The sequence below is a fragment of the Meleagris gallopavo genome, chromosome Z, assembly GCF_905368555.1.
Source record: "Meleagris gallopavo chromosome Z, MGAL_WU_HG_1.1, whole genome shotgun sequence".
NCBI classification, from domain to species: Eukaryota; Metazoa; Chordata; class Aves; order Galliformes; family Phasianidae; genus Meleagris; species Meleagris gallopavo.
This window is the reverse complement of record NC_139435.1, coordinates 24840914-24867073: the sequence shown is the minus strand read 5'-3', so window position 1 is coordinate 24867073 and position 26160 is coordinate 24840914. Positions and strand designations below refer to the sequence as shown.

General features: G+C 40.0%; 1 protein-coding gene across 12 annotated transcripts in view; it reads left to right on the top strand.

The window, feature by feature from the left end:
* ARHGEF28 (Rho guanine nucleotide exchange factor 28) overlaps positions 1 to 26160 on the top strand; it is a 137959-nt gene that overhangs the window by 73042 nt on the left and 38757 nt on the right. For 9 of the 12 annotated variants that reach the window (XR_014880340.1, XM_085212831.1, XM_085212833.1 and 6 more), the window contains 12 exons: positions 10016 to 10146; positions 12006 to 12307; positions 15755 to 15938; positions 17222 to 17333; positions 18795 to 18875; positions 19821 to 19860; positions 20452 to 20575; positions 21904 to 22036; positions 22406 to 22461; positions 24402 to 24453; positions 25042 to 25189; positions 25317 to 25438. Coding sequence is in view for 11 of the 12 variants with exons in the window: in XM_085212831.1 (XP_085068957.1) it covers positions 10016 to 10146; positions 12006 to 12307; positions 15755 to 15938; positions 17222 to 17333; positions 18795 to 18875; positions 19821 to 19860; positions 20452 to 20575; positions 21904 to 22036; positions 22406 to 22461; positions 24402 to 24453; positions 25042 to 25189; positions 25317 to 25438 (1485 nt within the window). In the remaining variant the exon portion in view is untranslated. Of the gene's footprint in view, positions 1 to 1723; positions 1915 to 10015; positions 10147 to 12005; positions 12308 to 15754; positions 15939 to 17221; positions 17334 to 18794; positions 18876 to 19820; positions 19861 to 20451; positions 20576 to 21903; positions 22037 to 22405; positions 22462 to 24401; positions 24454 to 25041; positions 25190 to 25316; positions 25439 to 26160 lie in introns of those variants that run through there. The other 3 variants (XM_085212836.1, XM_085212830.1, XM_085212832.1) reach the window with 3 other exon arrangements.

Below are 26160 nucleotides of genomic sequence, written 5' to 3'. Positions count from 1 at the left end.
CAAACAAGTTATCCAGCAAATATGCTGTGTCCTTCCCTTTTTTCTTAATCTGTGGCTACAGCTGGAGGTAGGCAGAGGCCGCAGAGTGCAGGTGTGAAGAAGTAGATCCATCCCTACATTCTCATGCATCCTGGGGACTCATCAGGAAAGCTCCAAGCTGGTATTCCAGGGAGCCAAGATATTTTAAAGTGGAGGCTCAAACCACGGGTTTATATCCTCTATGTATTCTCAGTCATGGATTGTCTGCTGTGATTCCCTGGGGATGTTAATTATATGTATAAATCAAACGGAGTCTATGAGAGTGTCTAATTTTTAAAGTGAAAGTCTAACGCTTCGAGCGTCTGGGGCAAATTACTCTTTCCAGGCCTAACAAAGCTGGCAGGACTTCAGTTAAGGGAATGGCAGAACAATGATCTGTTTCAACTTTGCTTTGTGCAATTTGTGTACTTCATATAAAGTGTTTGTATAATAATTATTTTGTCCCTGAAAATCTGATAGATACTTTTATAATGGGTTTTGAATTAAATTTGCATTTGAATCGTGTGATCTTCTTTCAGCACATACATTATCTCCAACTGCAATATGGATTGTGGAATCACTTGAAACATAATAAAAAAGTAGCGCTGCAGACCTCAGCAGCCTGAAAAATAATTGAAGTGAAGTAAGGAATGTTAACAAGCTCAAATGTCATCATCTTCCAAAAACTGATATTTAAGTTATCCACATTCCCTCTCCTCTTTTATGTGGAGCACAAAAGCGCATGCATTATGTGGTAACTAAAGAAATGTTTAGTGGAGCTAGTTAAGAAAGAGTGGATGTTATTTTTGCTTTAGGTCTTGTATAGTGCATTTGAGCCTGTTTAAAAAATGTAGTTTGTGTAGTGTAAAGATGTTGGGGGAAGGGATAATGAGTTCCTACTGAATACTAATTGCCTACAAGTTGTTCAGGGAGACTGTAAGAATGGAGGATTTGTTGTAAATTAGTCACTAGCTGTATTGTGCATTGCTATGAGGTTAGACCAGCACTGTAAGGGTGCCAGCTCTACAAAATCCTTATGATTCACAGTCTAACTCAGTGATTGTGTGAAGCAGAAAATACTATTCAGACTAAATATTATTGGAAAGAGAGCTCCCCTAATGACACTGTAATCTTTCTATATAGCACTTAGCTTTACACTCATTTGAGCTAGAAAGATGGGAGCAACAGGCTTTTGAGAGGGTTATTGCTGCTTTCCAGCTGCAGCATCCCTACATCTGCCAAAGTCATAAACACTGTGAGGGGAGGCAATGCTTGCAGTAATGTGGGGTCCAGCACATAGATTAGTGTTCTTAGCTTACTGTTAATCTTTGGCTTCTTCACTTCTAGTGTTCTGCCTATCCTCAGTTTGAGAGTTTTTGAAAATCCCAGATTTAACGTCGAAACAAAGCTTTGAAAAAGCTTGCACTGGTTTGTTTACTTTTGAGACATATTTTCTCATTCCTTACTCAGCTCTTATTGTTTTCATTTACATCAAAATGGAAAGGTGAGTTAATGATTCATTGGCACACAATGACCTCTCAAATAGCTTTGGACCACGATGCAACAGCTCTACTCAAAAAGCTCTCATACTTTAGCCTCCTTGCTTCTGCCTTAATATTTGCAGCCTGATCTGTCCACATGCCTGGACGCCTGAAGAGAGCAAACATTTACAGCTTCTCCCTCCCCTGTGTTTAGTGGGCAATTTGATCCTTCTTTGTCTGTTCCTTTATTTTACATCACTCTTAGACTTGCTATTGAGAACAGCAGAGTGCAACTTTGAGAATCTGCTTGCTGCTTACTGAGCAAAAATAATGGATTCAGATTCTGATTCACCTTTTAATTACTCTTGGCCTTCCCTACCTAAGATGCGGATTCGAAGAAGGGCATCTAAACAAGGTAGAAAAAACTGTCTTCTTTTAAATAACTTTTGCTTTCAAACTCTGCCTGTTTTTCAGCCTCTGGTTTTGTGCAGGTGACTATCAACAGCTGTAATGAGGTAGATTTTCTTCTCATCAGAAGTCTACACTGTTAGCTACACTTTTGTAAATAATGATACTGGAATTTGTTAGGTAAGAAGCGTTTCCTCCAAATTCTGTACAGTTCTTTAAAAATGCTTTTATTTCTATACTCTCTCGAAGTTTCTTTGGACTGTTTATGTTGCTCTCACTAAACAGTTCTGATGCTCCGAGTTTGCAGAAGGGTGCTGCAGCAGCTGCAGATAGCTCTGCTAGTTACAGTTGTTTTCATTTAAGGGAATTTTGTGACTCAAATATGTCTCAACAGCTAACAGGAAACCTTTTAAATTATATACAGAAATCTGATCAGGGTGAAGACGGAAGTCTTGCTTTCTGTAAAAGAAAGAGATTTCAGGGTCAGTCACCCTCTTTACAAAAATCCTGGTGCAATTAGACATTGTCCCTGGTAAAAAGCTTCTATGAGGTAAGCATTCTAAGTGTTGCCAATACGATACAGGCAGCTTTAAGGAGGTTGAAAGGCTCTGGGCAGCAAATTTATGTGAGGAAGAATTTGCACTGAAAGCTTTAATGAAGACAGATATTTTTTCCTGCATTTAGAAGTGAAGGAATGGAGTTAAATGTTAATTTAAACTTCCTTCAATAAAATTGTTTTTTTGTGTGTATTTCAGAAAAGGAAAGGAAAATAATTTTAGAAAGGGAAAAGAGCAAATAAGAGAAGCAAAATCCATCAGTGTCATTAAAGTCAGTGAGCCAGGAGAATCGTGTTGTTTATACAGGCTCAGACTTCGACCTTATCTTTTAGAGCAAAAAACATGTACAAAATGTACAGCATTTACAAACTTTTTGTTCATAGGGAAGTCAATTTTTTCCCAAGTGCAGAGGAATTTCTGGGGTGTGTATGGATTTGTACACAGTTTGTAAAAGTGCAAAGGATTGCGTGTTGTGCAGTCTTTGTGTCTCGCATGAGGAATTGTTTCATCTATAAATGTTGTAGCTATGCACCTATGGTCATGATTGTTCTTTATTCTACCTTAGGACCTTATTTTACCTTAGTGTTACTATTTTTATGTACTTAATGTTATACACTACTGTTACATATAGCATGGCATACACATCTTCTGTTTGCATCTTCTATGTTCCATCTTGGTTCCCACCCCTGTTAGTAGCACACTGACACGTGTCTTATGTGCACAGATGGTTATCGTGTGGGATTGCTGGAATGAGAAGATGCTCAGGGTGCAGGTGTGTGTGTCTGTGATAAATTCCAGTTGTGCTTAGACAGTTGAAATCCCAAGTGCCCATGGGGTGGGACCTGAAGCACCTTTGCGAGGAGATGGCAGGCTTGTGTTCTGTCCCCACTTTGCCTTAGGAAGGCTGTTGGTGGTTTCCTTCCCAAACAGAATGTGGCATGTTTTCACATGGCCGTGTGGGGCATGGAGCCTTGCAGCTGTGTCTCCTTTGAGTAGAAAGGAGTTCAGATCTCAGTGAACGAGTCCATAGAGCTGGCAGGAGATAGTGTGAGATTCTTCCTCCCCACTCCAAAAGTCTTCTATGTTCCATCTTGGTTCCCTGATATACATGTGTTGGGTGCTTCACCTTCACCCCCTAAACCTCCAGAATGGTCTGGAGTTTCTCCTCCTGAGAAATAGGAAACTTGTGCAGACCTCCAGTGGGAAAGTCCAAAGAAGAAAACTGTGCTTTCCAATTTTTAGTTTCTCACCCCTACTTCACTTTTGTCCTTGAATACCTTCTGGTTTTTGGGACAGCTGTGTGGTGGAGGCCCTGCCTTGAACTCCTGGTGCTGGTTGCCCAACTTGGGGATCTGCCTCCCACACTGCAGACTCCCTCCCTCCTGCTCAGACTGTGTGTGTAGGGCATGATTAAAGGTTACGTCAGCTCAGCAGAGAATATGGATGTGGCCTTGTATTTAGTGATTGAGATCTAAGCTTTCTTCTGTGCAGAAAGACCCTTACAATTATTTGTTATTTAATTTGAAATGGTCGTGAAAGGGATCTCTTCTCCCCTCCCCTCAGATGTAGCTGTAAGCATTAATTTCTCAAAACAAATCGACTTGCTGAGCCTTTTTGGAGGCTTTAATAACTTCAGAGACGCAGAAAGTGCCTGTTCCTTATGAATCCATTCCACTGTGCTGAGTTTTGGGAGGTATGTGCTGAGTTCTCTCAGGCTGAAATGGGAACTGAAAGTAAAAATCTTGTATTTTGGAAATGTACTTTATGCATTGCTGCATTACATAAAATGAGACACCAACTTATTTTTACCTATTTGTTCAGTCATTTACTATCAGCTTCAGGGAGGGAGGTTGAGGCTGTGAATCCTATGTGGGATGGGGATGCTTTTTCCCAGTCCAGGTTTAAGTGACAAAAGTCAGAGGTAATGATTAAGATATGCCTTTATCCTCTGTATTTCTTAGTGGCTACACTAAGGGCACATTTTGAACATTCTGGATATAATTTCTAGCATACAGCTCCCTGATTGTCTCCATGAATTGTATAGGAAACGCAATGCCTGAATTTCCACACCAGAGATTCAGACATATTAATATTCTTTGTGACAACTTTGTGGTATCGGCACCTCAAAGTCGACCTTGCTTTACCCACTGTGTAATGCTATAACATACTTGCTTAATTTTACTCTCAAGAATAGTTGTGCTGTCTGAATGCATTCTAAGACTCCCAAGCTAGGAATGAGGATTCTTTGTTGAAAATAATCAAATCACATCTCCGGACATGCTTATTGTTTCTGTCAGTGCCTTGCTAGGAATTTGTGGACTTTCTTCCCCAAATTCATATGACTACCTCTGGAATGAGAGGAGCATTTCCATAGTCCTGTGTAATCCATCCGTTGTCTGCATTTATTTTCTGACTCCATAGCTCTGTTACTTCTAGTTACACATTAACCTGTGTTTGGATTGCTGGGGGTAAATGTGATGAGCTGTCTGAAAACTATTCACAGTATCTAGAGGAGGGAATTCATAATTTCTTTCCTTGCTCTCACGTTGGTCACACTGCTATACTTCGCTTCTTCTTTCCTGTGTGCTCTCTCTGAAAATTTGAGTTCAGATTTTTCTGGGAAAAATCACTATTATGTTCATGGGGTTTTCCAGAACAGTTCATTTAAGGCTATACATCCTTGTATGCCAATTCGAAGCCTGTTTTAAATTATTGCTGTGGTGATCATGTGTTTTCTAAAGTTAATGAATTTTTATGACATTTTTTTGCCTGGTAAAATGTACAGCTGAATAACTGATGACAGCTAAATAACTTTGGCTTTCTATGGTGGAGGGATGGCATTGGTAGACAAAGGAAAGGCAGCTAATGTTCGCTATCTGGACTAGTGCAGTGCCGTTAACTTGGTTCCACTCCACATCGTTGTCTCTGAATTGGAAAGATATGCATTTGAAGGCTGGACTATTAGATGAATTAAGTATTGATTGGATGGGTTGTGAGCCAGAGAGTTGTCAGTGACTCTAAGTCCAGGTGGAGGTGGATCACAAATGGCATTCCCCAGGGGTCCATCCTGGGATCAATGCTCTTCAGCATCTTTAGCAATGATATAGACAGTGGAATTGAGCGTACTCTCGGCAAGTTTGCTGATGACACCATGCTGAGTGGTGCAATAGACACAGTGGAAGGAAGAGATGCCATCTAGAGGGACCAGGACAGACTTAAAAAGTGGGATCGTGAAAATATAATGACAACAAGGCCAAGTACAAGGTGTTGTACTTGGGTCAAGGCAATCCCAGGTATGTGTGCAGACTGGGAGAAGAATTCAGGGACCGGAGGGTCCTGATGGACAAAAAAGCTGGACGTGAGCCAGCAGTGTGCTCTTGCAGCCCAGAAAGCCAATAGTATCCTGGGCTGCATTAAAAAGGGGTGGCCAGAAGGGAGAGGGAAGTGATTGTCTCCCTCTACTCGGCTCTTGTGAGGCCCCATCTGGAGCACTGTGTCCAGGCCTGGGTTCCTGGTGCAGTAAGCATGCGGGTCCTCCGGAGCAGTTGCAGAAGAGGGCCACAGAGGTGGCCAGAGGGGTTGGAACACCTCTTTGATGAAAAAAGGCTGAGAGAGTTGGGCTTGTTTAGCTCAGAAAAGTCTCTGGGGAAATCTCATTGCAGCCTTCCAGTGCTTGAAGGGCACTGTGCTTGTTGGGTTCTTCAATAGCCGAGGGCAGAGTGAATGCTTCTGTGTCATATGTTTTCCTTACCAATCACCCTGAAATCCGTTACCAAACTCCTTGAAGTCCATTGCCATTCAGAGCTAGAACTCTTTGGGACACATTCACTGTTCACAGAGATGCCAAAGTCTTACCTGTCGGTCCATTCATTTTACTGGAGTAACTGCAATGAGAGTAACCACACTGAATGGGTAGGGGAGGCTTCTGAGACATTGCCTTTGAAAATAGATTTACTTGATTCTCATAACCTTGCTGGGTATTGATAATGGCACCTAGTGCAATGGGGTACTACTACCTGCTGCCATTTAAACTGGTGGAAGATAGGTAGTAGTCCCTGACAGATTACTGGTGACTCATACCTGCTCTTTAGATAGGCTGGAGTTGGTTAGCAGCATTGCAGTCATTCAGTGCATGATGTGGGCATTTGCTACAATTTTATTTCTTTATAAATGAAGCCGGACTTCCAGTAGAAATAAGTTACTAGCAGAGTCAATGTGTAATTAATAGTGCTGTCCCCTGCATTCAACAGAGTCTTGAAATACCTTTCCTGTTACAAAATTACTGTGATGTAGTTGGTTCCTCATGCATATTTGAAATCAAGGAAGGTGCAGGTAAGGAGATGCAATGGGATCGTACTGTGTCACGGGGTCCAAAATAGCCCTCTATCATGTGTCTTTTCACTTCAAATCCTAGTGGTTGTTTGCAGATCTCACCTTTAACAGCAGACTGATTGATGCATCACCTGAAAAGTATAGGTCATATGACAGCAATAATCCATAAAGGTTACTGACTGGAAGTACTGAAGATAGCATATTCTGTTTAAATACATCATGGTATTTGCAGCAGCTTCCTGCAGAAAATCTTACTCAGATTGTTACTCTAGTATAGGAAGTTGTGCAAAATTCAGTGTTAAAAACTGCTATATAAGCACTAGTATAATGCAGTAGTGGGCTTTTGTTGCTTCTGGCCCAGGATGTGTAAGTCACAGCATGGTCCATTAGCTGGCTGCAGAGACCCTGGCAGCAAGGACTGTGCATGGAGCAGGAGGCTGTCTCCAGAGGAGCTGCCTGGGGTTTGCAGTGTGGCTCTTTAATCCTGGGCTGATTCAGCGAATGCTTACTGAACCTTCTTCAGCTGAGCACCAAGCTGAAGTCTGCCTTTGCTAGCTGTGCCCAGCAGGCTGGTACCGAGGCAGCATTGTCTGGAAAGCAGTGGGTGCTCAGATTGGATGTAGAGCCTGGCATGCTTTTCTTTAGTGGTTGATGGTTTAAAACCTGCACTCAGAAAACTTTGCTTGTCACAAGAAAGCGCTGCCTGCTTTGCCAAATCACATTTCCATTTGATTTTAACTGCCAAAGTCTGGTGAACTGCTGTAGAATACAATAGTTTATACTATTTATAAACAAATGCTTTGAGATCTTGGCAGACATAAGGAAATGGTTTGTAACTCTAGCACATCTCAAAATGTCAGTCACTAAAATCATGTTAGAAGTCCTGAAAGAGGGAAGAGGAGAAATGAGAAGTGTAAGGATGTTTTTAATGATATCAGATCCCATAAGGCTTGCCAGGACTAGAAACCAAACAATTCATAGTATACCACTTGTAAATGGGAATTTCCGGTTTTCCATAAATATGGAGCTTGCTGTACTTGGGCTTTATGAAATAGGATCTTAAAATTAAAGAAAAACTATGGTATAGAATTGCAGTTTTGGCAGCAGTCTGAGGTTTTGTTGTTTTGTTTTGTTTTGTTTTGTTTTGTTTTGTTTTGTTTTGTTTTCTTTTCTTTTCTTTTCTTTTCTTTTCTTTTCTTTTCTTTTCTTTTCTTTTCTTTTCTTTTCTTTTCTTTTCTTTTCTTTTCTTTTCTTTTCTTTTCTTTTCTTTTCTTTTTAAGGGATAAATATACCAGGTCTTGGCAAATATAGTTTCTAATCTTTTACTTTCCACCTTTGCAGAAAATAAATTGTATTTGATACAGACTAAGAGGGAATTGTTGCATAATTTTCAATAACAGGCAAACTGGAATTAAGTTTTTTGAAAGTTTTGATTTTTGGTTATTGTGTAGAGTATGACATTTTTTATCGCATTATTATTATGCTAGTCTCACTTCACTTCCAAGGGAGTACTTGACTTCACTACCCAAGGGAGTACTTGACTTACAGCATCTTAACGTAAAAAAAGTTAAATTAAAACTTTGATTATTTTTTAACTGCATATTTTCACAAAATCTAGAACTGTATTGATTTCCCTTTGTGAAGCTTTGCTCCTTCTACAATCAGAAGATATTAGGAGGCCTTTGCTACCAGTTCAGGTTAGCATATGCTCTTCATAATCAAAAGCAGTGTGAAGAGAAACTTGCCCACAGGACAGACATGGTGTCTGTGGCACTTAGGTTTGCTGCTGCTCAGAGACATGAAACAGAGTCAGCTCATGCAGCTTTCTGTAATATCTGCAGACAGGAGCACACTATTGAAAACTAAATCCTGAATGTCTGCTAATCACAAAATCACAGAATTGTAGGTGTTTCAAGGGAGCTCAGGAGATCACTTAGTCCAAACCCCTGTTGCTGTTAAAACTGATGTCTGACCATTTCAGTAGAAAAAGCAAATCAAGTGCAGGATTCATCCTGAGCATCATATTCAGAGATCAAATCTTGATTGGTGGCTGACGTTCTGCAGAGGCATTATTGATACCATTTTATTTTTATTCTTCTTACAATTTTTTTTGTTTTGTTTTGTTTTAGAAATAGTTATGTACATTACTGATTTAGGATTAGTATTTTATTTTACTGCTTCCAGTAGGCAGAATGCCTTAGGAAAGTCATTATTTGACTGTGGATTACCTGTGTTCTGTTCATATAATATATCAGAAATTAGATAATTAGCATGGTAGCCAGAGTCATACATTTCTCATCGCAACCCATAAATCTTTTTCTATTTACTGTAGTTAAAATTCTGCAGCCACAGACCTGTACAAAGTTCTAGCTTAGTAGGAAAATAGAAGGTTTTACTTTCCAAGTGACAGGAACACTTATTTTTAATTTATCATTTAATCATTCTATGGTAACTTTTATGATTTTTTTTTTTTTTCAACTATTGGATTCTAGGAACATTTACCAAATTTTAAGCAATTAAGAAACTGTAGATTTTTGAGAGGCCTGTCCTTGTCTTGGCTGGATTATATTTCTTCCTAGTAGTTTATGTGGTGCTGTGCTTTGAATATGGGATGAGAATGTGTTGATAACAAAGTGATGTTGTAGTTGAGGCTGAGCAGTGATTGCAGGGAATCAAGGACTTTTCAGCTTCTTACAGTGCTCTGCCAGCAAGCACTGGGGGGACTCAAGGAGTTGCGAGGGGTTGGGACCTGGACTTCTGACCCAAACTGACCACAGGGATCATGCTGGCCATGTGGCATCACACTCAGGAATAAAACTATGGAAGGGCAGTTCTGCTTAGAGACTGGCTGTGCTTCATTCAGCAGGTGATGAGCAATTGTGCAATACTTGTTATGTACATTCTATTAGTATTATTATGTTCCTTATTTTATCCTACTAAACCGTCTGTAATCTCATCCTTTGATTATTATTTTTTTTCTCTCCTTATTGATTTTCTTTCCTATCCCAGTGGGGCGGTGGGGTGTGAGTAAATGACTGTGTGGTGCTGATCTGCCTGCCAGGTTAAACCACAATGCGATGCAGGCGATGCAAATATTTCTCAAATTTTAAGATTTTGTGATTAATAGTTAAACTTTTACATTTTTTATGACAGTATATAAATAAGAGTAGAAAATGGTTTCAGAAATAATTACCTTTTCCTGCATTTTCTTTTTTCCAGCACAGAGACATTCTACCCTTGATGTTTTCAAGAAGCTGAAAACTCCACCTACTTTCTTTGCTGCAGCTAGACTTTCTACCATGCTGAATGGAAGTGATGAAGTCTATGCAAACTGCATGCTAGTAGACCAGGTAAGTTTATGTTTGGACTTCTGGTAAAGGTGAAAAGGTGAAGTCAGTGTCCTTCGGTTGATAAGCAGCATTGTGCCTCTGGCTCTCCTGACCAAGGGGTTGTGCTTCTCATTCATCAGCAGCACTAGAGATTGTGTCCAGACCAATTGTATTGTAGATCACCATATTGCACCTGAAATCCATTTCCATGATCACATTTAAGTATCATAACTTGGGGAAGAGGGACTAGTCCAACCTTAGTCATTGTGTACAGTTAAACAGCTGCAAAATTTTGATGGCATGCAGCTGTGGCTTTCGTGATGGTTGAACTGATGTATTTGTTTGTTATGTTCTGTGGGCTCTCTCTGGTTAAAATCTTGAATGTAGGAATAAGAAATGATAAGATTGTAATATTAGAAGAAAGCTTCATTTGCCTGAAACACTTAAGTACTACATACACTGCAGGCCCAGGTCTTTGTTACAGCTGAGACAGAAGTTTCAGCTGGGGGACAGCATATTCAAAATACACCTAGCATTACTGAGAGATTCACAAAATAATGACCTAGCAGTGAGCAGACAGCAGGGTCTGCTCATGCATATGCATGACCCCTAATTTTAGCAATATCCTGCTGTAAGGAGAGAGCAGCACAAATGCAAATATTATCTGACTGTGTTGCTTCTGAGACTTTCAGCTTGGTTTACTGCCCTCTGACAGCTTGCATAGCCACGTTCAACATCATTAAGTTGCTGTTTGGAGTGATATTCCCTTTGAATGCTGCTCATCTAGAGCTGCTGCCCTTGTCTGCAGCTGCAGAAAGGAATCCCTCTGGTGTGAAATAGGAACAGCACTCAAAGAGAATAACTTTGAAGGGAGGAGCAGCTGCTTGAACCCCAGGAGAAAATTTTACCTTCATGCATCTCATTTGTGTAGCACCACAGAAATACCTGAGTAGAAATATGGACTACTGTAAAAATGTCAGCAGTTCTTTCTGTATTTTATGATGAGAAACACTGTTATGATCAGGATGAAAATACATCTCAAGTGGAGCTGGAGAGGAGGGAGGCAGCAGTCTGAAAAACCAGGGCTTTGAAAACATTTCCTTCATTCCTTTCTTTTTGCTTGCTTATCCAGGTGCTTTTTGGAGGTCGTTTTCACTGGCTGAGTGACAAATCATTATTATTCAGCATCTGACTAGACAGTACCAGTGTCTAAAAGACTGGCACATTCCATAGAGTTGATAGGAGATTTCAACCTATTTTTAATAAAGAGTTAACAATTTCTAACCAGAGTTTAAATCCCGATCCTTGTACCTGAGTAAGCATGATTCCTAAGTGCATTCCTGTTTTTGTGCAAGTGGAAGGATGCTTAATGCTTGCAACTGCTAATGACAAAAAAGAAGATTACTTGCCCTTCTTTCCATGGACAACCTCTGTTCCAGGTCATAATATTTATCACAAAGCTTAGGGAGCCCGTGCTGGGGGGGAAAAAAAAAGCCATAATGTGTAGGCTGAGTTTTCCAATTAAATCATACAATCTTCCCCACACTAATGTGTTATAAATATTTTTTGCTTGACCTGAAGATTTTTTTAAAATGCAAACTATAAGTTTGATTTGATATATATTTAACCAAGTCACAGATATGAGAGAGAATTCAATTAGACTTGCAAATATTAATTTGTTACTGCTGCTATTACGGAAAAAGTAATGCAAAGTCTAATAATTCTTAAGCTATATAACTTGTTTTTAGTTCACATGCTGTGAAAAGTAATAGATAAAAAAAGGCAAATCATATACCCATAATGTTCAAATAATGTGTTCCTTGCTCTTTGATGATGCATCTTGTTACTGTGTTTGATCAACATTTGCTTTTTCTCTGGAGGCTGAAGATTTAAAAATGAACTACATTCGTGGAGATGGTATTAGCAGTGAAATGTGTCTGAATCCCACCAGCTCAGTCCCAGTAGCGAAGAGCTCTTCATCTCATTCCCTTGAGGAGAATGACAAGTATAGATGTGATCCAAATGAAGGAAATCGGATGTCAGTGAAAAATGAAGGAAATGCAGACTTAAGACCTACTGTTTCACCTTCTGATCTGCATGAAGCAGATTCCTACCTTCCATTCAAGACAAATGAGTTTATTAAGGAGCAGAGCCAACTTCATGCTGTTATGAAAAAGAAAAGGTATGGAACTGACCTGATATTACAGCCAGAGTTAGAATTATTTATGATAACCTTTTATTTCAAGGAGTGAAGCTGAATCTGGAATAATAAATATTTTTATCAAGGTAAAATTACTGTTTTCAACCACAGATATTTGACTTAATGATCTGTTTTTGTATGGTAGCTATGGTTCTTTTTTAAAAAAACAAAAGGGAATACTTAAGTAAATTCATTTTAATGCAAATTTATACTCTTTTTTTTTTTAAATCTTTTTTTTCTGTGTATGTATTCTTCAAAAAACAAAAATCAGCTCTTCACTGTAAGAACTTCCATTGTGACATTTTTGCCAGAAATTGCAATTTCACCCCCACTTTTCTGCATTTATATTTACCGTTAAGGAAATGTTTCAAAATCTGTCTAATTCTCGGATATATTTTCTTTCTTAGCACTGATCTATGGAAGGGTCAACAGATTCCTGATCACACCTACATTATTTTTTTTTCTCAGAAGATACAATACACAGCACAGCTCATGTCTCCAGCAGGCTCAGACTTTTTTTCTTCTCTTCTGCTAGTATAAAACTCTGAGGCAGATCTCTGAGGACGCTCCCTCGGATGGTTTTAGATTATGATAGGAACTAAATGTCTCTAGGAGGGCAGAGAGGGTCTTGAAGGAGAGATTGTTATTTTTGTTTTTAACAAGTAGTTAATTCCTTAGGGAAAAGAAAAAGAGAGGGGGGAAAGAAAACAACAACAAGAACAACAACAAACAAGCTTTATGACTTCTTCTGAGTAGAAGAGAGCTGAAATCCATTTCTTCTTCCACAGAAGATAATTGGAAATTGTCTCCTATTGTCCAAGAGTGTTTGGGCAAACTGGAATTAGGGCACTATCTTTACATAAAAGCACTTATAAGGGAAACAGTAATGTCTGTTCATCATTGTTGATTAAAGTAATCAATAGCATTTCCTTTATCAGAGCTTTGCTTTCCTTAAGTAACTGTAAAGTCCTACCAGGAGGAATGTTTTTCCACAGATAACACAATACATATTAGACTAAAAGTGCTTGTTTCCCACCTTTTCTTTTAGCTAGCTATAATGATAATGCGTAGAATACTATAAATGATCTTCTTCTGCCTCTCTGAAGTAAACACTGCTTATTCTGTACTTTTTAAATATTCTCAACTTTTTAAGGCCTATATGAACTTTATGAGCTTATTTGAATTTTCAGAGAGATTTGATTGACCTTTATAAATCAACTGTAAGTGATCAAATATTACACATAAAATGGGAATATTAGTATTTAATTTCAATGTCTACTTCCTCGAGGTCTGAGGTAATGTGGCGGGTTAGCAGATCTTTCAAGCATCTTTTTATGTCAAAAATTGTATTGGTAGATTTGCCTTAAGCAAAGTGAATTGTAGTGGTGTGGGAAGGAATTGTGCTAATATTCCTTGTAGAAACTCTGGCTATTTGGAAATACTTCACATTATTTAAAGTTTTATGTTGCAAGGCTGGAATGTTATTGCAGACAGTCAACCAGTCATTTAATTGATACAGACCATGAACTCACGTACACATCCACTGAGACTCATCATGGGACTTGTCACAGCCTGATGCTCCTGAAAAGCATTATGGTCCTGTTCTCTACCAGAACTCTGCCACTCAGTAAATCTCTAGATATATCCCTGATGCTAGGGTTTTTTTAAGTACATTTATAAAATCAGTACATTTATAAAATTAGGGACCTTAAAGATTATCTTTTTCAGCTGCCATTGTCCACTAGCCCAGGTTGATCAAAGTCCCATGTACCTGGCCTTGAACACGTGCAGGGATGGAGCATTCACAGCTTCTCTGGGCAGTTCTGTTTCAATGTCTCACCACCTGTATATATCTATATGTTTTTATGTTTTTAAAAGTATAGGTCTTGAAATTAATCTCATAAACTATTTCATATCCTCCTTCATACATTTTAACTTTCTCTTCCATCCTCCATCTGTTCAAAGCTGTAGAAGATTCCTGTGAATTGCCACATCATATATTTTAAATAAACACACATGCACACACATATAATGAGAAAATCCGCATGTGTGTATTTATCTTTCTACTAAAATATGAATTAGTTGTCTAAGTTCTCTGTGTTGTGTATGTAGAGAGGTGGGTACTTGTGTGAAACAAAACACTTGCCTTCAAGAGTGATGCCTGCCATGGATCTGAACATTATTCCCAGAGGTGTCTGACTGTGGTGGGGTCCTACAGGGGGTTAGCAATGTAAACATCTGCACTGCAGGCCAACAGGGTCAGGACAGGTGAGTCCTGTGTAAGGTGACGGAGTGCTATGTCCCCCAGGAGTCTGTCTTGGGACCAGTGCTCTGTAACATCCTTATCAATGACATCAATGATGGAATTGAGTGTACCCTCAGCAAGTTTGCTGATGACACCAAGCTGAGAGGTGCAATTGACACGATGGAAGGAAGGGATGCCATTCAGAGGGACCTTAACAGGCTTGAAAGATGAGCCCGGGTGAGCCTAATGAGGTTCAACGCAGCAAAGTGCAAGGCCAGAGGAATCCAAGGCATTTATACAGACTGGAAGGAGCAGTCCTTGAGAGCAGCCCTGCAGAGAAGGACCTAGGAGTCCTGATGGACGAAAAGCTTAACATGAGCCAGCAGTGTGCCCTTGCAGCTCGGAAAGCAAATAGTATCCTGGGCTCCATCAGAAGAGGAGTGGCCAGCAGGGACAGGGAGGTGTTTGTCCCTCTCTACTCCGCCCTTGTGAGGCCCCATCTGGTGTACTGTGTCCAGGTCTGGAGCCCCCAGTACAAGAAAGACAGAGAGCTGTTGGAGGGAGTCCAGAGGACAGCCACAAAGATAATCAGGGGGGACTAGAGCACCTCCTCTATGAGGACAGGCTGAGGGAGCTGGGCTTGTTCAGCCTGGAGGAAAGAAGGCTGCGGGGTGACCTCACTGCAGCCTTTCAGTACCTAAAGGGAGCCTACAAACAGGAGGGGAAACAACTCTTTGAAAGGGTAGATAACAGCAGGACAAGGGGAAATGGTTTGAAGTTGAGAGAGGGAAGATTTAGGTTGGATGTCGGGGGAAAGTTCTTTACAGAGAGAATAATGAGTGCTTGCCCAGAGAGGTTGTGGATGCCCTGTCCCTGCAGGTGTTCCAGGCTGGATTGGATGGGGCAGCCTGATCTGGTATTAAATGGGAAAGTTGGTGACCCTGCCTGTGGCAGGGGGGTTGGACCTTTATGATCCTTGACATCCCTTCCAACCCAAGCCATTCTGTGATTCTGTGATTCATGGCCAGGTGACTGAAACATGAGAGGGCACTCAGAGCATGACTTGACACGGTGGTGGTGGCTTGGGTTGTCACTTCATAGCAGGGCATACAGAGTTATTGCATGTTGCACTGAGACTGATTCCTAGAGCGTATATTAATTAAATACTGTGTTGTCTGCTTCAGTTCAAGTCTCGATGACCTTGAAGTAAACAGCAGAAGTGAAAGCGTTTCGGACAGATCCAATATACCTTACCCTCTTCTTGAACATCCAGAGGTGAAGGCTTGTAGCAGGGATGGATTAGACCCTTGTGAGATGAGCATCAACCGGACAGAATCACTACCCTTGCCTATCAGTCCACAGACCAAGGTATTCAATACTGTTTTGGTTTGGGTTGTCTTCCTGTTATGTCAGTCACTGAAAATATATGAGGAAGTATTTGAATTTTAAAGGGAAAAATCATTTCCCAGGTGAAAGTCACAGGTGCTAGTCTGTCCAGAGAGTAGCATGGGTGGAGTGCTCCTGGTTATGGCCGGGCTTGGCAGCAGCCTATGGAATGAACCACTGGAGAGTTGCTTCAGCTTTGGAAAAAAGCATCATTTATTGGAAGTATTTCAGAGGAAATAGATCAGGTTTAGTGAATCAGCATTTTCTAATAAAAATAGTTAGAAAATATTTAACCAGCTGCAGTAATGTGAAAAGACAACAAGATAAAACCAATCTGCTGCTTGTTTTAAAGCAGTTCCCAGACTCTGGGAGAGTCAGCTGGGTTTTGTACAATGAACAGTGCAAATCTCTCCTCCTGATTATAATTTCCAAAATATTCTGGCTACTTTGTTTTCTTTAGACCCTGATGCCATTTCTGGGAATTCATTCACTTCAGACATGCATGCACAGTTATTTTATATTCATAGGGATTTTTTGTATTTTATTAGACAAGCATCTTACCAAAGTTTAGTTTTATCTGAACTTCAGCAAATAATTACGTTAAGGAAGAAAAAAGTCCTGCGCAGATAGTTGATTTTGTTAGGGCTACTTTCAAAGGCAGTAAGGTAAGCAGTTAAGGAGCAGCCTCTTGAAATTTAAATGATGAACTGAAAATCATGGCAAGTTCCTTTCAAGCTGTATCACTGACATGATTAGGAATCAGAATGTCTTTTCAAGCACAGTCCAAAAAAAAGCAGTGGGAAGAGAGATAGAGAAGATAACTGTTTTCTTATAACTAACTGCCCTGATAAGGTGTTAGCCTGTTTGAAATGTTCTTGTCGTATTAAAACACAAAGAATTAATGACCTCCATAGTAATAGGACATAACTTTGTCATCAGATATAATGGTGCACAAAATTAGCCGAATGCTTCTTGCCATGAAATTGGAGAAAAATGTAAGTTTTCTGTTAGTCTGACCTGCAACCAAAAATTATTTCATGAAATATACTAAAATTTTTCATGACAAAATTATGACAGGCTGTGTAAGAATTCAAGTGAAGTAGTCAGCAATTGTACTTAAATTTAAAGCTTTACTAAAAACAAAGTTATGTATAAAATCAGCTGTCTCTTCCAGAAATTCTGCCACTTCTATTTTTGATTATTTTGCTTCTACTGCTGATGAATTTCAAACCAATACAGGTTCTTATCTGCTGCATTTCTTGCAGGAATGCTCACCCTCTGGAATTCGGTCACGCTCGTATTCCTGTTCCTCCCCCAAAGATTCATTGGGAAGACCTCGCATTCCTCAGTACTTCACAGTTGCTGATTCAGGTGAAGGTCAGTGCTAGCTCTACTCTGGCTTTGAATATGTGCAGCCCCATCTCATGTTACCTGCTTCAACCCAGTGCTGACCTCTTTACTGAGGCCTACCCTCCTTCTGGTAGTTGCATGCCCAAAGTCTGTGAAAGTGCAGAATCACCAAAGTTGGAAAGATCATCCAGTCCAACCATCTACTGGTGCCTGTGCAAGAACGAGTTAGTTGCCCTTAGGTACCCCTGCCATCTTCCATTGCTCTTCTGCCATGTCTTGCTTCATCACACCACTCACAATAGCTAATCTTTGGGAAAACATAAGATTTGTGACAATGAGACTGCTTAGTCAGAAAAAGTAATGCAGATGAGAGTAATAATCTTCTTTTCCAAAGAGCCTTACCCTAACCTGCTGTGTGCCCTGTGGAAACTGCAGGAATGCTAAGGATGGACAGAAATTCCTAGGGAGAATGGGTGGTCCCAGCTTCCCTTAGATCTTGAAGAATGTCTAAAAGTGGTGGATGTGCTGTGGACTCAGTCCACTTCCGATCACTTAACTTCCTGTGTTGTAGAAAATGAATTTCTTTTACTGTGATTTTTTATGTATTGTTTCTAACATGTTTTATTTTAACAAACGTAGTAAAACTTCAAGACTTCAGATTGTCTTGTGAGGAGGATTATCTACTGCAGCATGTAGCTGCATTGTATTTTGCCATTTCACCTATGTGTTTGCAACCATTTGTATCCAGCAGGTTAGTGAGAAGTCTTTGTAAAAGCAAAGAAGTAAATAAGGAGAATCTGTCATGGAAATACAAGATGACTGATAAGCAAAGTTCTGCAACATGTGTGCTTGGACTTAAAACCAAGTTCTTTTGATCTCCTTGCCAAAAGGACTGTTGGTGTTGTAGACCATTCAATTTCATTCTGACATCGTTACCTGCTCCAACCTGATTCAGGCTTGAGTTCATGTCCCTTTCATTCTTGTCTCTCTTCCCCCTAAGTCAGTCTGTGCTAGACATTTCCCTGTATTGTGGAAATCTCCTTGCCATGCTTTTGAAACAGTTCTCTGTGCAGTACATTTGGCATGTGCTGCACCACCAGCGGCTGGCAGTGAGGGACACAGATGCCTAATACTCACCCTGACCTCTGCAGGCTGTAGCAGGGCTGTGTCTGGGTCCCTTCAGGCATCTGCTTTCGAGAAACCTGCCTCTATCCCTCTGCCCAGCTGCCAGTGCTGGGAGTGTCTCGCTCAGGGCTCAGCTGTGCCTGGGGAAAGCACAGAAAAACCCTGCACTGTAGTGAGGTAAACACCAAAGCACAATGGCAGAAGGCTGATCTTTCTCAAAATGAGTACAAGGAAAAAGTGGGAAATCACCGTCTGTTTTTGATGGAAGCTTTTCAGTACACTGAGCTTGAGAACAACTACTTGCTTTTATTTGAGAAGGTATCAGCAGGCTGTAACAGTAAAGGATTTGTCCCTGCTCTGTAGATGGTGTTCCCATGAACAGTGGCCGATCCCTCCTTCAGGCTCTCTCACTCTCTAAGTCAGTGTCCCTGCTCCACCCCTGTAGTAAGTACCAAGATGACAACTCTGTGGCGCTGTTATGCATGAGTCTGTCTTCATCTCCCTCAGGCATGTGGCCTTTGTGTTTTCAGATAGCATCCTCTTGCACAGGTTTTGTCTGGCAGTTTGGTGAAATGCTATTCTGGTCTCATGTCTTCTTTGATAAGTGTTCCAGCTCTAACTAACATGAAGTGTATGTCTGCCTGAAGACAAACTGACTCCGTGCAGTGTGTTCACATTTGTATCTAACTTTAAACATGGCACAGTCTACTGCTTCAAGTTAGATTTGTCAGTAGCTTTGTGATACTTCCAAGCAGTCTCTGCAAAAATGAAGTATGGAAATATTAGGGGGGGCTCTAATTTTTCAAAGCAACCGAGGTTACTGATCTATCTCTATCTATTACCTATTTATTGCTTTTTAGATATTTTCTTGAAAAGTGTCTCCATGAGATCTCGTCAGTCTTTCCAGGATGTAAACTTGTAATATATCACCCAGTTTTTGCAGAACATAGGCTAGTAATATTCTTCTGCATGAAAGGGGATTTAAAATAATGGCTCTAGATAAAGCTGCATTTGTGAATGTTAGAAGAATATCATTAAGATATATTATGACAGATTAGTTAAAAAACAAATGGGAGTATAAATGGTTCAAGTCTGTCTTGTCAAGTGAAACAAAATATATTTTCTGGTTCTTAAGAACAGACTGTTTGTAGAAACTGGCATTTGCAGGTATCCATTTCAGTTCTGACAAGTTCTGTCTGCTAACTGTGCCTTAATAGGCCATGGTGTAGGAAAAGCTGCTTCTAGAGTATTTATTTTTTTGCTTCTGTAATTTTCAAGTGATGTTGCAATTGGTTAATGACAAGCTTATGAACTGATGAAGGTTGTGTGTTTCCCCTGAGCATGATGACTTCCTCACGTGAGTGTTGGTTAACTGCTTGTGTCTTGCAGAACGAGCATACAGCTTGCCCGAGCACTCCCGAGAGAAAAGGTAGGGTGCTTACTGTACATGTGTGTCTCAGCTCCAGTAGCAGTCTATTTAAGTGCAGACCTGATGAGTGAAGCAGGCACCTGCCAGGCCATCTGCACGCACAGGCCTACATTCTGCACAGAGGTCAGCTCCTGGCTCCTTTTTTCTGGGCTCACTGTGATGTGCATGTCCCACAGTGCCACAGAATTTGCTCAGTGGGAACAATCTGAGGAGGCAGCCAATTACTCCAAGGAAAGCAAGGAAGTGTTTGCTGATAGTCATGACAAGCTGGTAACACATCGCACAGTCTGTGCACTACGTGGTCTGACGTGCAGTTGTGGAATGGTTTGGGTTGAAAGGGACCTTAAAGACCATCTGCTTTTAATCCTCCTGCCATGGGAAGTGTTGCCTCCCTAGTCAGTTTGCCCAGGACCCCTCCATCCTGTTTAGTAGTATTCTTTTTTATAAAAAGCATTTATAATCTTTTTAACAACGACAACAACAACAACAACAACAGAATTGAACACCGTAGTTGTAAATGTTAGGCAACCTCCATCCAGATTTTGCTTTTTTTCCATTGGGATGAGTTATTTTTGCTGGTCTGTGTTCTAGGATTCAGGAGGAAGAATGGGATAAGTATATTGTACCTTCAAAAACAGAGTCTGAAAAATACAAAGTGAGCCGGACTTTCAGCTTTCTGATGAATAGAATGACTAGCACACGGAATAAGTACAAGGTAATTTGAGATTTATGTGTGTATTATTACTTATGATGCTATGATTGTGTGATTTGTAGATGAGAATCTAGATTTTTATATAAAGATAGATCATTGTTTATTACAAAAGCACAAAATAAGGAGAACTTCAATCTTTATCTTTTAATTTTAAAATGCATGCAGAATATCCTGAAAGGGCATTCATACTAGAAGAACAGCTTTTCTTTTAAACAGTGGCTTTAGCCAAATTACATCACGGGTTACCCTTTGCCATTTTTTCATATTATGAATAATCTGATTTGACTCCTTAGCTGAAGTAGAAATATCTGAACTGTTTTTAACAAATCGTTTTACCTATTAAATAAAAGTTATGGTCTTGTTCTTGCAATTGCTCCTACAAATGCTCAATGCTATAACTTCTACATTGGCACTTAATCAGTTGAATTTTCTTAATTTGATGTTAACAAGGCTTCTTGAATGAATAAGTACTGCTTAACATTGAAGAGTTAATATTAAAGATACAAGGCCTTCACAGCTAGACACATCTACTATGAAAGGTAGATTAAAACATTTGTCGGTTAGTTTTGAGATACCTGAAATGTAGATTAATGAATGGCATCAGCAGCTTTAGAGGTGGATTTGGCCTGTTGCATTCTCCTGTGCCCCAGGATATTATGACATATGTGGATGTGAAGATGGCAAACTGTTGCTGTGGTGATACCTTTGAACGTGGCAGAGCTGGCTGTGCATATCTGTGTTCAGTCCAGCAGCCATAATAAGAGTGTGTCTGTGTGGTCTCCTAAATAATGATGCCAGAAATGCTCAGAGGAATGTGTACTCACACCAACAGAAGTGCTATAAAAATAGGCAAAAATTATTAAATTCATTAATGTTGTTAATTGTTTATTTCCCATGTCATTTAATACCTGAATATAGGTTGTATAAGGTTATGTAAATATAGCTTTAATTGCACAGGCATGAGTTTGCATGGATTTCACAAGAAGATACAAACATTGATACTTGTTTGCTTGTGGTGTGGCCAGTCAGTAAGACTTCATAAATTTTGTTTTCTGGCTCTTTAGTTTTTGCAGGCTTATAACTGCCAGTCTTCCTTGATAAGGTTTGCTGGCCTAAATGTCAGTGTAAACAATGCCATTATGATGTTAGATATGATAATATAGTATACTGTTCTATGTCTCTCAGTAGAGGAAATAAATGTTTCGAAATGTTTTGCTCTTAAAAAGAACACTGTTGTGTTTTTAAGGTTGAATCACTTTATTTCCTAATACTCCCCCTCTTTCTACTGTCCCCCTCCCCCTTTTTTTCTGCTTGTGCTACTGGTGATGAAGACAAAAAATAAAGATACCAAAGACAAAGAGAAGCTGAACAGACATAATTTTATAAATGGAACCTTCTCTGGAATTATGCCATGTATGGCCTGTGAAAAGGCCCTCCTAGGAAGAGAATCACTGCAGTGCTCTTGTAAGTAGTTAATAGTTTTCATGTGTGAATTTTCAGTGCCCTGAAACCTGCTTGGAGATCCTGGTTCAGTGTTCTGTTTTAAAACAAGCCTTGCCTGGATTTGGAAGTACCTATTTTATGTAATGGGCTGAGTTGGGCAGGGGAGGGTGGGGAAGGAATGCAGGTGGCAGCTTCAGAAGGGAGAATGGGCATCTTCCAGCCCAGTACAACAGGCTCCTTCCCAGCTGGGGCAGGAGCTTGAGAGCAACATCCAGACTATTTTAATAAGGAAGCCTGAAGGAGGAAGTGTAGTAAAATTTCGGAGTTAACATCATCTGCAGCCTGAGACCCCTGTTCTGCATCAAGCTTTGAAATTTACTTCTCTTTCAGATTGCAATGTGATTGTGCATAAGAACTGTAAGGAGTGTGTCCCTGTGTGCACTAAGGTAACTTTCTCTACCACACTGTTCTTATTAGAATTGCTTTCTATGGGTTCTAGAAAAAATGGTGAAGAGAAAAAAATGTGTAGGAAATTTCCCCAGACCCAGTGTCTATATGCAAGGCATTACAAGGGTATTGAAATATTTTATGTGAGCATCATCAAGCACTGTGCTTGAACAAGAATTTCTGGAAGAAGGTAAAGAATGAGTTTGAAGAGTCACTTGTATTTTTGAAAAAAGGACAAGGTGAGTAATGGTGTGCCTTGAAGGTACATAAAGGCTCAGCTGAGGGAGCTAGTGGAGATGATTGCCAAGCTGCTTTCCATCATCTATCAGTATTCCTGGTTCCAAAGATTGGAGGCTTGCCAGTTTGATTGCCAACTATAAGAAGGGTTGTAAGGAGGATCAGGGGTGCTGTAGGTCTGTCAGCCTGACCTTGGTGCCAGGGAAGGTTATGGAAGAGATCATCTTGAGTGAGATTGCATGGCATGTGTGGGACAGCTGAGAGATCAGGCCAAGTCAGTGTGAAAGGCAGGTCCTGCTTGACCAACCTGATCTCCTTCTATGATTAACCCACCTGGTGGGTGAGAAAGAGGCTGTTAATGCAGACTTCAGCAGAGCCTTTGACACTGTCTCCCACACTTTGACACTATCTCCCAATATTCTCCTGGTGAAGCTGTCAGCTTGTGTCTTGGACATGTACACTCTTTGCTGGGTAAAGAACTGGCTTGTGAGCCAGGCCCAGAGAGTGGTGGTAAATGGAGTTAAATCCAAGTGGTGACTGGTCATGAGTGATATTCCCTAGGGTATGATATTGGGGTCTGTCTTGTTCAGTATCTGTATTAATGACCTGGATGAGGGCACTGAGTACATCCTCAGTAATTTTGCACATGGTACCAAGTTGAGAGAAGGTGTCAGTCTGCCTGGAGGTAGGAAGGCTTTGCAGAGGGATATGGATAGTCTGCATTTTTGGGCTGAGGCCAATGGCCAAGTGCCAGGCCATCAAAGCGCACTTTGGCCACAGCAAGCTCAGGCAATGCTACAGGCTTGGGGCAGAGTTGCTGGAAGACTGGGTGGACCTGGGGGTGTTGTTTGACACTCAGCTAAACATGAGCTAGTAGTGTGCCCAGATGGCCAAGAAGGCCAATGGAATCCTGGCTTGTATAAGAAATAATATAGCTGTCAGGAGCAGAGAAGTGCTCATTCCTCTGTAGTCAGCGCTGGTGATGCCGCACCTCGAGTACTGTTTTCAGTTTTGGGCCCCTCAAAAAAAACCTGGCATTTTTATTTATTTTGGTTATATTTATTTTAGTTATATTTCTTTTAGTCATGTTATAACCTAGCACAAATATCTGGCTGAGTAGGGGACTCTAAGACAGCTGAATTGGCAGTTTAAGTACTGGAACTGGTAAGCTATTTCTCAAGAGGAGACGAGGGATCCTTTCTGACTTATCTCAGTGAGAATGAGTTACAGAAAATGTTTACTGACCCACCTCAGAGAAAATACATGTCTAAGTATGGCAAGCTTTCACTACAGGTTTTGGAAAGTACATCTTGGAAGGGGAATCAGTTCTGCCTCTGATCCTGAAGCTCCATCAGGCAGTGTGTTGCCACAAATCCTTCAAGAATGTTTGAATATAAGGCCCTGAAGATTACTTCCTTTTTTTGGAGTCTTTGTGGCAGTATTGATATAGAAATTCAGAAAGCAATAGCTCAGTGACTCTGTTTAGAGTAGACAGATTCAGTTTTGTATTGCAGTACAAATAATGTTCTACTTTGTCTTAGGTTTATTTGTCATTGGTTGAAATTAGGGCCATAGTTTAGGATCTTTTTCATGATCTTTTTCATTTTGTATGATGATACATGGAAATGAATTACTAACTTGACTGTTGAGTGCGTTGTCAGAGGTGATTTCACTGTAGTTTCATAAAATAATTCTTTTTCAGAAATCCCAGGAGAGGTACCATAGCAAAAACAAACCTCAAGTTGGCATAGGAAGTAAGTATTTAGTAGACTAGTGTGTGTGAATATGGTGTGAATAAGTTAAGTCTCTTTTATGAAGTCATGGGAATGACAACGCAAACATTCCTTCATCGTTGTTGTGTTTCATTTTCCTTTCAATATCATCAGGAAAAATAGTTGCGCTTCTCATATCTGATACAGATAAGCAGGATTTCATGAAGAAATTCAGTTACCTTATAACTTACTTAAAGGGGGGTGAATTTTACGAAATTTTGTTTTCACTGAGACTGGAAATCAAATGTAGATGTTTTTTCTGTCTTGTGCTTCTGAGTATTGTATTCACCGTATATATATACACTGAGATGTCCCTGGGCTTGGGTTGTGATGTGAGATTATTTGTAACTGAGGATTGTTTTCTTCCATATCCACATCAGAGCTATTCCACTTTGCTGTGGGTCTTGTCTTTATATTCTGTGGTAAAGCATCATGAATTTTACTGTTGAGGAGAGAAAGTTGTGCTATCAGGCATAGGTGTATATGAAAATTGATTAGCATTTTACAGTGTAAAGCTATTGATGACATACTGTACATTGTCAAAATGTTGCTTTATGCTTTGCTTCACAGATTTGTCATTTGGAGACATTTCACAGCCTGGGATTTTGTCAGTGCATCCTTCTTCCTCTGTACCTATTGGACTATCTGCTGGGAGGAGGGAAGCCTTGCAGCAGTCCCATTCCTTGTCCAAAAGTGTCCCTGGTGCCAGTTTTGAAAGGTAGAGGACAGCTACCAAATGCTAAATACATCATTGAGTATTTCTAGGAAAGTGCAACAATTAAATAAATGTCTTTTTTTTTTTTTTTTTTTTTTTTTTTTTTTTTTTTTTTACCTTTGTGCCATAGAAGATCTATGCCATTTCCTGAGCAGGACTCTGAGGCTAGCACCTGGAGGACCAAGTCAAGATCTGAAGAGATGTTACAGGCATTAGGGACATATTCTTCAATGGATTCTTTTGTGATGGAAGGTGAGAAGTATTGCATAAGTGTTGCCTTTTTTAACCCGTATTGCAAAGTGCAAAATTCGTACGTTGATGTAGGAAGCTACTTCATCTAGTAGAAGTAGAACATCTGTTTTTACTGGTTACAGCTGGGCTTTCATTAAAGTGATACAATCAGATACAAATGCCTTAAAATATAACTTTTTTGTTACAGTAAAAGTACAATTAATGTAACTCTTCAATAACTTTTGGAATATTTTTGCATGGCATTGCCACTGGAAAATGGTAGGGGAAAGATATTTGGCATCCCTTTAGAAGCAATGTACTTTATTTCTGCACTCATCAGGTCATTTGCATTAGCAATGCACACTGCAAAACATTAACCTACATCACTTCTGTTCCCTCAATAACCCCAAATCTTATCTACCTCTGGTGAACTGCCCTCCTAAAATGGCTGCGCATCATTGTGAGATAAATAGAAATAACGTTTTCTGTACTTAGTTACGAGGTTGAACCTCTAAGTCAAAAGGTATTCATCTACAAACGAATGGTGCAGATATCCCATGCTAGTCATCTGCAAAATGACCAGAAGATCTCCAGCATCACAGCTACTTTTGACAATGTTGGATTTTGTATTTAAACTGTAAAAAGTTTCTCTAAGCAAAGAAGGATAAAAGGATTTAATCTGAGAAAAGATTTTTTTTGTTCGTTCTCTTCCCTCACTGTCACATTAGCATTTCAACACTTTG